The following is a 12,236-nucleotide window of genomic DNA, read 5'->3' on the forward strand; positions in this document are numbered from 1 at the left end:
ATGGAGGTTATTTGGGGTTAGATATGATATTTGGATGTAAGGACTTAAGGGAATAAGCACTTAATAAGGATATTGGGATCTGACTGAGTATGTAGGGCGTGCCATAAGAGTACGCACCGCGTACTGGATTGAAGCCCCGTAATTTGGGCAGGAACTCTCTATGCCATGCGTAGAGATGGAGTACGTAGGGCGCACTCAACCTGACTTGGAACTTTGACTTTTGACTTTTGACCATTGACTGTTGACTTTTACCAATTTTGACTTTAGGTCATTCTAGATAAACTGAATAGTAGAATGAGATTGGGTCTCGGTTTATTGTATAGGTGACAAGTAGAGTCAGTATTCAGAGCAACAATCAGTTTAGTTATCTTTTAGACTGTGAGGTGAGTTTCATGGGTCGAAGGCATGATGACCGAATCATTCGTTATGTTATGTACTTTGATGTAGAATCATTCTTTGATTATTTGTTATTTGCACATGTCGACATATTTGGATGGTTGGGTTGAGGTAGGAAGCCAACAAACCCGCATGGTTGGGTTAAGCTACTACTTTGTGCGGGGGACCAATAAACTTAGATGGTTGGGTTGAGACTCTATGTCAATAAACCTAGATGGTTGGGTTGACACTCTATGTCAACAAACCCGGATGGTTGGGTTGAGGCTATGGCCAACAATCCCTATATGCATGCACTGTATTTCCAATGTGTTGGGTATTTTGGGAAACTCACTAAGCTTGGGCTTACAGTTGTGGATTTCTTGTTTCGTGTACTTAAGATGATCGGGGAAAGGCGAAGCCTTGATCGTACACATCCTCTGCAGTTTTATTTCCGTCTGTTTTGGATACTCTGATTTTTTGGGGTATTGGCATTTGACACTTATGTTTGTGACTTGGGTTTTATGAAAACAATGATTTTATTTAAATGAAATTTGAAAAATTTTATCGTGGTTTTTGGGATGTTACATCAAGGACTTGAGTTGTAATTGTTCAATAGTTGAACAATAGAAGGATTACAGATCCTGCCTAGGGGGAATGAAATTTAAGAGCCTCCTAAGGTTCTAGAATGTCCCATGTGGATAATAAAGAAACTAGATAAAGCTAGATTTGAAATAATATTATTTTATTTCAAATTAGGGTTTCTAGGGTTTTCCTATCAGCTATAAATAAGACCTCTTGGGTTCCTCATTTTCATCTAATCATACACTCATACAAGAATAGCCAAAAAAAATTCTCATATCTCCTTTCTCTTCTCAACTCATCCATTGCTAGGGTTTGGGTACAAACCATTAGAGACATCTTGGTGTTGGCTTTCCAAGCAAATTAAAGAAAGGAATTCTTGATTATTTACAATTATAATCAAAGAGGTATGTAAACCCTAATCCTTGTAATGTCGATTATATTAGGCTTGCCTTAGGGTTTATGATGTTCAATTGTTTATTGCTTTCAATAGAGAAAACTTAGATCCAAAGTAGGTTGCAAGTGAACTTAAGGGTTAAGTTGTTTTAGCCACATGTATGAATTATAACCTATAAAACCTATCACTATCATGGCCACATTCACAATGGTATGCATGACTCTCTTTTTGATGTTTATCAAATGTCGAATCTGCAAAGGAACTATAGGATTCACTGGAATTCAATGGCTAAAGATGTTTCTTGTAAGAGGTTTTTAGTCAATAACTCCACGAGTTACAAGATGGTTGATTCCAGACTTGTATTGGAACAATTCCATGAAATGTTAAGGATTCTGGGACAGTTTGTTCAACACAATCTAAAAATGGATGAAGCAATTTTTATGGTTGTTATCATTGACAAACTGCCTCCTTCCTGGAAAGAGTTTAAACATACTCTGAAACATAACAAGGAAGAGTTAACTTTGGTTCAAATTGGAAGTCACTTAAGGATTGAAAAGTCTTTGAGGATTCAAAAACTTGACGACAATCCTAAGGGTAAGAACCAAGTTGGCTCTTCTTCTGTGAATTTGGTGGAAGGTGATGGATCAAAGAATTCCAACAAGTCTGGAGGCAAAAGAAAGTACAAAGGAAATGATGATAAATTTTCCAACTAAAAGGCAAAATTGGTGTTTTGGAACTATAACAAACCTGTTCATTTCAAGAAGGATTTTCGTCTTCGTAAAGTGAAGAAAGATGTTGGTCGAAGTAGGTCTAAGGATCTAGAAAAGCAACAAGGTCACAATTCTGATTTAGTGCAAAATTCTAATTATGTTCAGAATTCTGTTTTTGTAATTTCTGATGCATTTTGTATGAAAGATGATGATGTTGCTTGGTGGGTTAATTTTGGTGCAACAAGTTATGTTTGCAAGGATCTTTGTTGTTTTTAAAAAATGTCAACTAATTGAAGATGGATATGTTATGAAGATGGGAAACATTGCAACTAAACCAATCAAAAGATTAGGATGTGTTCTACTTAATTTTACTTCTAGAAAAATTGTATGTTTAGACATTGTGTTTTATGTACCACATATTCGAAAGAATCTCTTATCTGAAATTGTTTTAAATAAGTGTGGCTACAAACAAGCTTTGCAAGCCTAACCATACCATTACATATATAACCAAATCCAAAAAAGTACCATGAAATGTTAAGTATATCTTGTCAAGACATGGTTATTTTTTGGATTTGGTTATATATGTAATGGTATGGTTAGTCTTAATTTATATTATCCTTCTTATGATAATTCAGTTTGCATGACATCAACTAGTATTAGCAATAACTTAAATAAATCAGTTTTATGGCATGCTAGACTAGGACATGTCCATTTTAAAAGATTAAAAGATATGTCTAAAATTAGTTTAATACTTGATTTTAACATGAATAATGAAAGGTGTAAAACTTGCATGTTAACAAAAATCACTAGACAACCTTTTAAGGATGTTAATAGAGAAAGCAAGGTGTTGGAACTCATACATAGTGATTTATGTGACTTTCATCCAACACCTTCCGTAGGAAACGAAAAAGTATGTCATTATTTTATTGACGATGCATCTAGATATTGTTATGACTAATTGTTATATTCAAAAGTTGAAGCTCTTGATAAATTCAAAATTTATAAACAAGTAGAGTTACATAAAAATGAATTAATAAATGTATTGCAAAATGAAAGAGGAGGTGAGTATTATGATCTAATTTGTTTCGATTCTACTGGAATAATACATCAACCCACGGCTCCTTATACACCATAGAAAAATGGTGTGGGTGAAAGGCAGAATATGACTTTAAAGGAAACAGTTAATTCCATGTTGTCCTATTTTGGTTTGAGCGAAGGATTTTGGGGTGAGGCTATGTTAACTGCCTACTATATACTGAATAGAACTCCAAATAAAAGGAGTAAGAATACTCATTATAAGCTTTGGTATAAAAAGGTGCCAAATTTGAGTTATCTCAAAGTTTGGGGTTCTAGGGTTGTTGTAAGGCTCACTGAACCCAAAAGAAAAAACTTGGGTGAGAAAGGTATCAGTTGTATTTTCATTGGGTATGTTGAGTGTTCCAAATCACATAGACTCTATGTTATACAATCTAACAGCAATGTGTTTGTGAACACTGTTATAGAGTCAAAATATGTTATCTTTGATGAAGAGAGATTTACATCTATACCTAGACCAAGGGACATGATTCAAAAATCTTCCAACAAGAACTCAACTCAAGCTAAATATGTATCTGGTGGTACAGATACTGTACCTTGACCATCTGAACCAAGGAAAAGTACTAGAGCTAGAAAAGTTAAGTCTTTTGGGTCTGATTTTCAACTTTATTTGGTTGAAGGAACAAGAGATGAAATTGTGTCTCAACATAAATATTGTTATATTGTTGAGGAGGATCCAGAGACTTTTGGTGAAGTTATCGCTTCTACGGATGTTCATTCTGGAAAGAAGCAATTCATGATGAGATTGATTCTATCATGCATAACAATACTTGGGTATTGGCTTATTCGCCTCCTATATGCAAAGCATTAGGATGTAAATGGATCCTCAAAATAAAGATGAAGTGGATGACACCATAGATAAGTACAAAGCAATATTGGTTATCCAATGCTTTAGGCAAAAAGAAGGTATTGACTTATTTCATACTTATGCTCCTATTACTGGGATTTCCATTATGAGATTATTGTTAGATCTTGAAGCTACAAATAATCTTGTGATTCACCAAATGGATATGAGAACTGCATTTTTGAATGGTAAATTAGATGAGGAGATTTACACGAAACAACCTGTAGGGTTTGTGATGCCTGGAAATGAAAACAATGTGTGCAAGTTGAAGAAACCATTGTATGGTCTAAAACAAGCACCAAAACAATGGCATCAAAAGCATGATCATGTGGTCTTATTTAATGGATTTGCATTAAACCAAGCTGGAAAGTGTGTATATAGCAAATTTGATACTTCTGGTAAAGGAGTTAAAATTTTCCTATATGCAGATGATAGGTTGATTTTTGGTATTGATCAAGATGAAGTTAATAAAACCAAGAAATTTCTATAATCTAATTTTGATATGAAAGACCTGGGAGGCTGAGGTGATTCTTGGTATAAGGATCAAACAAGGAAACATTGGAGTTTTACTTTCTCAATCTCATTACATTAAGAGGATATTGAAAAAGTTTAACTTTGAAAATTATTCTCATGCTAGTACTCCTATAGATCCTAATCTTAAGCTTCTGCCTAATAAGGGATCTCTCAGTGTCTCAACTTGAATACATAAGATCTATTGGATGTCTTATGTACGCTATGATTAGCACTAGACCAGATATATCATATGTTGTAGGAAAGCTTAGTAGGTATACTAGCAATCCAAGTTCACATCATTGGCAAGCTTTAAATCGAGTATTCAAGTACTTGAAAGGAACCATGGATTATGGTTTGACATACAATGGGTTTCCTTCTGTTTTAGAAGGTTATTCAGATGACAGTTGGATTACCAATTTAGAGGACCACTCATCTACAAGTGGTTGGGTATTCCTTTTTGAAAGAGATGCCATTTCTTGGGCATCCAAGAAACAAAGTTGTAATACAAACTCAACCATGAAGTCTGAATTTTTAGCATTGGTTGTTGTTGGTAAGGAAGTTGAGCGGCTAAGGGATTTGATTTATGAAATTTAATTATGGCCCAAACCGATATCTACCATTTCTATCAGGTGTGATAGTGTTGCAACCTTGGCTAAGGCTTATAGTCAAGTATATAATGGGAAATCTAGACATTTAGGTGTTAGACATAGCATGATTCATTAACTCATCATGAATGGTGTGATATTTTTTGAGCTTGTAAGACCTCGGTTGAATTTAGTCGATCATCTAACTAAAAGGTTATCTAGAGATCTTGTGTACAAGGCGGCTATGGGGATGATTTTAAAGTCCACCTGGAATCTTTCATATTAAGATACCCAATTCCCATATAATGTAGTATTAGATGTTGCATTCAATGTAGAAAGCTTGATATTGGAAGATTTGAACACATTATTAACATCATCCGAAGGTATATGTTCAGTACTACAAGTAAAGGAGATTCAAAATATATTTCTTAATAGTTCTTTTGAAAAATTGCATTTGCAGGTGGAAGAATAAAAGAAATACCTATATAAGCATGAAGTTTAACCGCTTCAATAAATTTGGGACTTAGCTTTGATATGTTTATTGAAGGATAGTACACCCGCTAGTAGAATATAATGTCAAGTTAGAACATATGAGTATGTAAATGGTTGTGTGTATTATCTTCATGTATTCACTATAAATAGAAAGGGTTCAACCCTTAGTGACACCCAAATATTCGATATTTGGAATGAGTAATATACTAATGTGAAATTCAATCGTCACGATATTTCATTTATGCATCAGTTTGTTGTTGTTATAATTTTACTTTAAGTTTATCAATATTACACTTAGATGGAGGAGGTTTGTTGATGATTTGTATCACTAATATTATTTAAGTGTAATGGGATTTATTTGTTGACTAACGCAATCTTGATGAATATTAAACAAGTAAGGGTGGTGCAAAGTGCACACTTGTTTGAGTTTATTCAAGATTCAAAGTACACTGTTTTTTAGTGCAGAAGCCTATGAACTGACAGGGTCTAGGGGCAGCGCCCTTGGTACAAGGTCCAAGGGGTGGCAACCTCTAGTGGGGTCCAAAGGGCAGAGCCCCTGGATTGGGTCAAATTTGAGAAAATAAAGTTGATTGACCTTTATTTAAAACCCGAATTTAGTGGCAGTTTCATGATAGTTTTTTAAGGTTGTGAATAAATCATATTTCATCATTCTTTGTTCTGCTCTCATAACTTAGTTTTATCCATATGTAAAACCCGAAAAATAGACCTAATTGACCATTATGTAAAGTATACCTAATTGACCCTTATGTAAAACCCGAAAATAGACCTGATTAACCCTATATGCCCATTTTTTTTGCCATTTTTATGGTACACAAAATAAATCATACCTCATCATTCTTTGTTCTTCTCTCATAACTGAGTTTTATCCAATTAAATATTTCAAGATTACCATCAAAATACTTTGATCTGAACATGTAATTCATGACTCTCAATTTTCTAAGTATTCTAAACCCCCCGATTTTCTAACATTTTGGTCCCTAGTTGTTAACATTAATATATTCTTTTAGTATAACTTTCAAAATTTTGATATAACTCATTTATATGGTTTCCAAAAATTACACACTTTGTTCCTGAAATAACATGTTAAGCTTTTTCTGATAAGTAGATGTAAAATGACAAGTGTACCTCACTTGTCTTATCATATTTCATATTTTAGTTTTTATTTATATTATTTTTTTGAGTAAGTTGGCGACCGCTAACGCCCCCACCACAAAACAAAACAATAAAATAAAAAGAAAATCTTAAACTCGCCCTCACTCCACTAACCATCATCTATTGTCACCACTACTCCTTCGACATACACCAACCCCCACCATCACTTTTATTTATATTTCAGTTTTCATCACGACTATCATCAATCACCACCATCACCATCATCATTGTCACCGATCATCACCACAACTAATACTATAACACCACCAAATTGAAATCTTTAAGCAAAAACTAAAACCAAATTATATCCTAACTCAAATATGGTGACTTTTAGCATCTTTTCCATCTCATTGATCAACTCAACCACACAACATCATTTACAAATTGGACCCTAGAAGCCACATTTGAAGAAAGTTATTCACGCATTCTCATCACCACTCAACATATATTTTTTCATGAACGGAACCGGTACATACTATAACAAATGGTACACACTATAACAAATGACACCCAACTCAAAAAAGGAATGAAACGATCGAAATAAATTTGAACAAGATCTTAAATGTAAAATAATTACCAATACCCAACTAAAATAACTTTTCTTGTAACCGAATAAAAACATATGGCCACGGTAAATCAAAAAATCGCAGGAAAAACAACCCAAAATAAGAAAATGGTAGGGAAGGAGTAGCATTTGGCCTGAGTTACAAGATAGTAGAGACAAAAAGGGTGGCGATAGCGATGTGTCGATGCTGGTGAGGCGAATTGTACCTTGGGTGGTGGTGGTCGTGGCGGTTGCAACGATGATAGAGAAGGTAACCTGTGGTGGCAGAGGTGGGACTTCCGGTGACGAGGGAGTAACATTGGGTTATCAACAAGGTTCTAAAAAGTTCGTCATGGCGTGCCACGACTCCAAGGCTTGCACCTGCCGCCAATCTTTGTCAAAACGCCGCCTTAACTCATATATGTGTATAAAAATGAATAATAATTGAAAATACATATAAAAATATTAATTATATGGAAAATTGTCGCCTTAAGTCACGTCTTACAAACGTTGTGACTCGTCAAGGCTCGGAAAAGCTTGAGGCTTGACATTACCGCCAAGTCACGCCTTACGTTATTTAGAACCTTGGTTATCAATGAGATTCCGACAAGTTGAAGGGAGGGAAGAGATGTGGCTAATAAGAAAGCGACATCCCTCAAAGCTTTTAGGGCTTCCTTAATTTAATTTACAGAAATAATACCTAGAATTTATTAATATGTTAAAATATCAAAAAATAATAAATATTGGTATAATGGTATTTTTACATACGTATAACACATGGAAAACCTCATGGACCATGCATATAACTTTTGAAAACCATACATGGAACATGCATATAAATTTTTGAAACAAATTCAAATGCAGGACTAAAACGGCAAATGGTATAAACCACAATGACCAAAACTGTAAATTACTTAACCAAGAAAACTAAAAGTAAGTCATAAAAACCGACACCGAACATCCTTCGTAAAATGACTAAAAAAAATAAAAAAATAAAAAAATAAAAAAATAAAAAATAAAAAACACAACAACAACAACAATCCAGAACATATTTTTTCATATTTGTCGTGTTGTTACCTAGATATTGGATAATATTTCTAAGCTTATCCAAAAATTAGTGGTTTTTTAACACAACCTAAAATTGGATGGTTAAACAAAAAAAAACGATAAAATATAGTGTTTTTTATAGCTTGTAAGAAGCTCACAATATTTTCTACCAATACCAGACGTGTTGTTACATATATATTGGATAATATTTCTAAGCTTGCAAACACGACTATTCTACCTTTGAGAAAATATACAAACGATTTCCATGGTGGATAGCTTATTTTATATTTCTTAATGCTTATGCAGAAGAGAGAAGAGGAAGGTTTGCCAAAAAGTTTCTGATAGTCAAATAAAGGAAGTTGGTGGAAATCTCATTTGTATTTGACTTGGTGACATGCAATTTTATACTTTGTACAAACACATTCATTCTCATACTTGTACCAATTTAGTTATACCTTGTTGTGTCAACTAGCTTCTTGAATCTTGATGCCAATAAGCAACACCATCAACTGCAAAACTCACACCATGATCAGAAAGCTCTTTGCATCATGATCATGTCCATAAATCACAAATCCAATATGAATATAAGTAGGAAGAAGAAACTACCTGTGATATCATGTAAAGTTAAAGAAAAGATAGTCAAAGATGATCCTCATCATGTTCACCATGTTTGGCAATGAACATTCAATCCATTCCAGCTTTATTACAAACCCATAAAAGAGTATAGAAAACAAAGAACTAAGAACCCATGTGATGTTGTGAGATCAATCAGACAATGACTAAATTAAGTATACATCAAAAGAAAAACAGAAGACAAATCCAATGTTCAAATTGAGTAAATATGTATGTACAACAGGAAGATCACAATAAATTAACATCGGTTTATATAAGAGCAATGAAAAACCAACACCAAAGTTATCAAGTACAACATCAATGACAAATGCATACATACCACTTCTTAATCACCACCACCACCGGAGCTTGAAGAACAACCATGATCAATTGATGTATCAGTCATGGTGACTGATCTCTTTTTTCTGTCTTCTTCGTACTCAGGATCATCTGTAGGCAACTCATACCTACAAACAGGACAAGTATTCCTCGAACCCAACCATGGCACTATACAGTCTCCATGATACATATGTCCACACCCTAGTTGCTTAGCGATCTTGTCTTCGTTATTGAACACTCTGTCTTTACAAATCGCGCAGATTTCCATGTTAGTTGAATTCACATCGACTGTTTGTAGGCTCTCGATCGCTAATTTGCCGGCAGGCGGCGCGCCTCTCCTCCCACCGCTATCACTCTCTGCGAGATTTTGCAATAAAGCTTCGTATCCAGCTGCGTCGACGTAGTCTCCAGGATTGCCTATGTAACCATCGTCATCTCCGGGGACTTGTAGCCTGAATTCGATAGACTGGTCCTCGAGTCCCATTAGGATCTCTGCCCAATCCAGAATCCGGTTACGACGGTTTGCAGCTCGGCTCGCGAAGTCGCGGAGGCGAAGACGGAGCACGTCACGCCTTTCTCTTCTGACGAAATCCTCATCCGTCTCGTCCTCTTCTTGGTTCCGATTCTCGGTCTCTTCTTCTTCTTCTTCTTCTTCTTGCTCATCGTCGTCGTCGTCGTCTTCATCGTCATAGTAAAATCGAGCCCTATCTTCGTCTACTTGAGGATCCTCCTCTTCTTCGACCTCGTTGACGTCAAGGATACGGTTATCCCATCCATCGAGCTCGATACGGAGATAATCGTTGTCGCCAACGGGATGATCTGCAGGAGGAGGAGGAGGAGGCTCGTCGTCCTCACGCGCCGACTGAGCAATTAACCTGAGCACCTGTAGGAACTCGTTTCCGAAAGCAGGAGTATCTTCATCGCTGACTTGTCGAGCGTGAGAAGGAACTGAGATCGACTCGACAAATCCGTTCTTACACTCGAAACAGATGATATCGGGATCATCGGGTCGGGTTTCGACGGGGACTCGTTTATCGCACTGGTAACACCAGTATTGTGTTGGATCGGGATTATCGGAGCCAGAGTGTGGCGGAGACGACGGTGGTGGCGGCGGCGCAGATGACGGCTGCAACGGTGGTTGGTTTTCGGCCATTACCACCGTGGGAAGTGTGGTGAGATAAGAAAAAGAAATTGGTGGGGGCATTTGGTTTGGTTTTGTATGGTGAGTGGATCCAGATTAACATGAGCCGTCGGATGGTATTTGAGATTGCGACTCATCGGGCGTAATCCAACACTCGATTTAATTCCACTAAACAGGTACAAGACAAGACTACATTTGGTTTTAGCTTTTTTTTTTAATTGATTTTATTTTATTTTATTTTTTAATTATAACATCTATATATTTTTTCATTTTTTTATTTTTATTCCTATTATATTTTGAATATAGTGTTAATTTATTAATATCAATGAAGTTGTTAATTATAATGTTGTTTATTTATTATATTATTGTTTTTCTAAAGTATAAAAAAGAAAATTATTGCATTGTTTTGTCTAAATGAAGTGTCAAATTAGAAAAATGTCAATATTATAATAATTATGGAAATGTCAATATTGTAATTATATTTAATACATCAAGTTCACTCAAATAGGACTTGCAAATATCTGCAAATTTTGAAAAAACATGTGTATATGTATTTTTTTTCCGAGAGAAGATGACATACAGACTTTTTAAATCTGTGATATTCTAAAAAAGTAAAGAAAAAACAGTTTGTAGAAAAAAAAAATCCTAAAGAGCTTTTAGAAAAAACAAACAATATATGAATTGTGCTACTTTTGAAATGCTTCGTTCGGTTATTGAACTTGATATACCTTTGGGATTTTTATAACTTATTTTTTCTTTTAAGGTTTGGCTTTTTGAGGTGGATGATCGTTTTAGTCTAATGACCTTGAAAGTTGATATCAGAAATGCTCACTAGACCATCTCAATCTTAACATATTTATTTTGACATGTATTTAGAAAGAAGATGAAAATAAGATGATGCATGAATATTTAGAAGACCACAAATTTTGTATGGGACTCTTTTTACTTGACTTGTGTTTTGATTGAGATTGTTTTAGCCTCGTAATACTTAAACATACACAATTAACTATTTTAAATATGAATTATGGGACCTTGATCCGCATGACTTTTTATATTCAATATAGCTTTAAAAATGGTAAATTCAATTAGCCCATATAGTGTTTGATATCCATATGTAGCTCTTTCATCTTTGCCCATATATGGATGAGATCTATCACAAGACTTAAGGTGGGTACCAAGGTGTATGTTTCTTTTCTAAGGACATCGTCTTTGTGTTAGAGGCTAGGATTGTAGGATAGGTAGATTCTATAAGAATGAAATCATAAAACAAGGACGTAATTGTAAGAACATATCAAAGTAAATAAGATTTTATTTACATTAGAGAGTAAAGCACTCGATTACAACTGATATAAGAACTCTCTCTCTCTCTCTCTCTCTCATGAATACAGGGAAGTCGGTTAAACACTAACAAATGAGATCATGACACTTAAGCTAATCATAGCTGTCAAAACAAACTAATACAAACTGTGAAGCCTAAGTACAAAATATACGAACACCAACATACGAAACCTAACATAGCATTTTGCATTTACACATGAAGACTAAAACATACAAATTAGCTACGAAATCCCTTTCGCATAAGTACTCAAACACAATATCTTCCATTCTGCGAGACCCATTGGATGCTATGTTGGATAACTATAACTAGAAGTCGTTGTTGGAAGAAAATAGGCTTATGACCAACATATTTAAAACAAATTATCTATGGTGTAAATACATTGAGAACAAAATGCAGAAGTGGTATAATTGTGTACAGGTGAGCATGTCTTGGGCTTAAAGGAGAGTTTCATG

The 12,236-nt window shown here is 34.9% G+C and overlaps 1 protein-coding gene across 1 annotated transcript; it reads right to left on the bottom strand.

Annotated features, from left to right (window-relative positions):
- Positions 1–9,162: 9,162 nt before the first annotated feature.
- Positions 9,163–10,503, bottom strand: LOC145072764 (E3 ubiquitin-protein ligase CIP8-like). Its single transcript, XM_079019240.1, has one exon. The coding sequence runs from the start codon at positions 10,455–10,457 to the stop codon at positions 9,312–9,314; it is 1,146 nt and encodes a 381-aa protein (XP_078875366.1). The 5' UTR covers positions 10,458–10,503; the 3' UTR covers positions 9,163–9,311.
- Between the last annotated feature and the right edge of the window lie 1,733 nt (positions 10,504–12,236).

This window comes from Lactuca serriola, chromosome 9 (assembly GCF_051521515.1).
Source record: "Lactuca serriola cultivar US96UC23 chromosome 9, Lser_US96UC23_V15, whole genome shotgun sequence".
Lineage (NCBI taxonomy): Eukaryota > Viridiplantae > Streptophyta > Magnoliopsida > Asterales > Asteraceae > Lactuca > Lactuca serriola.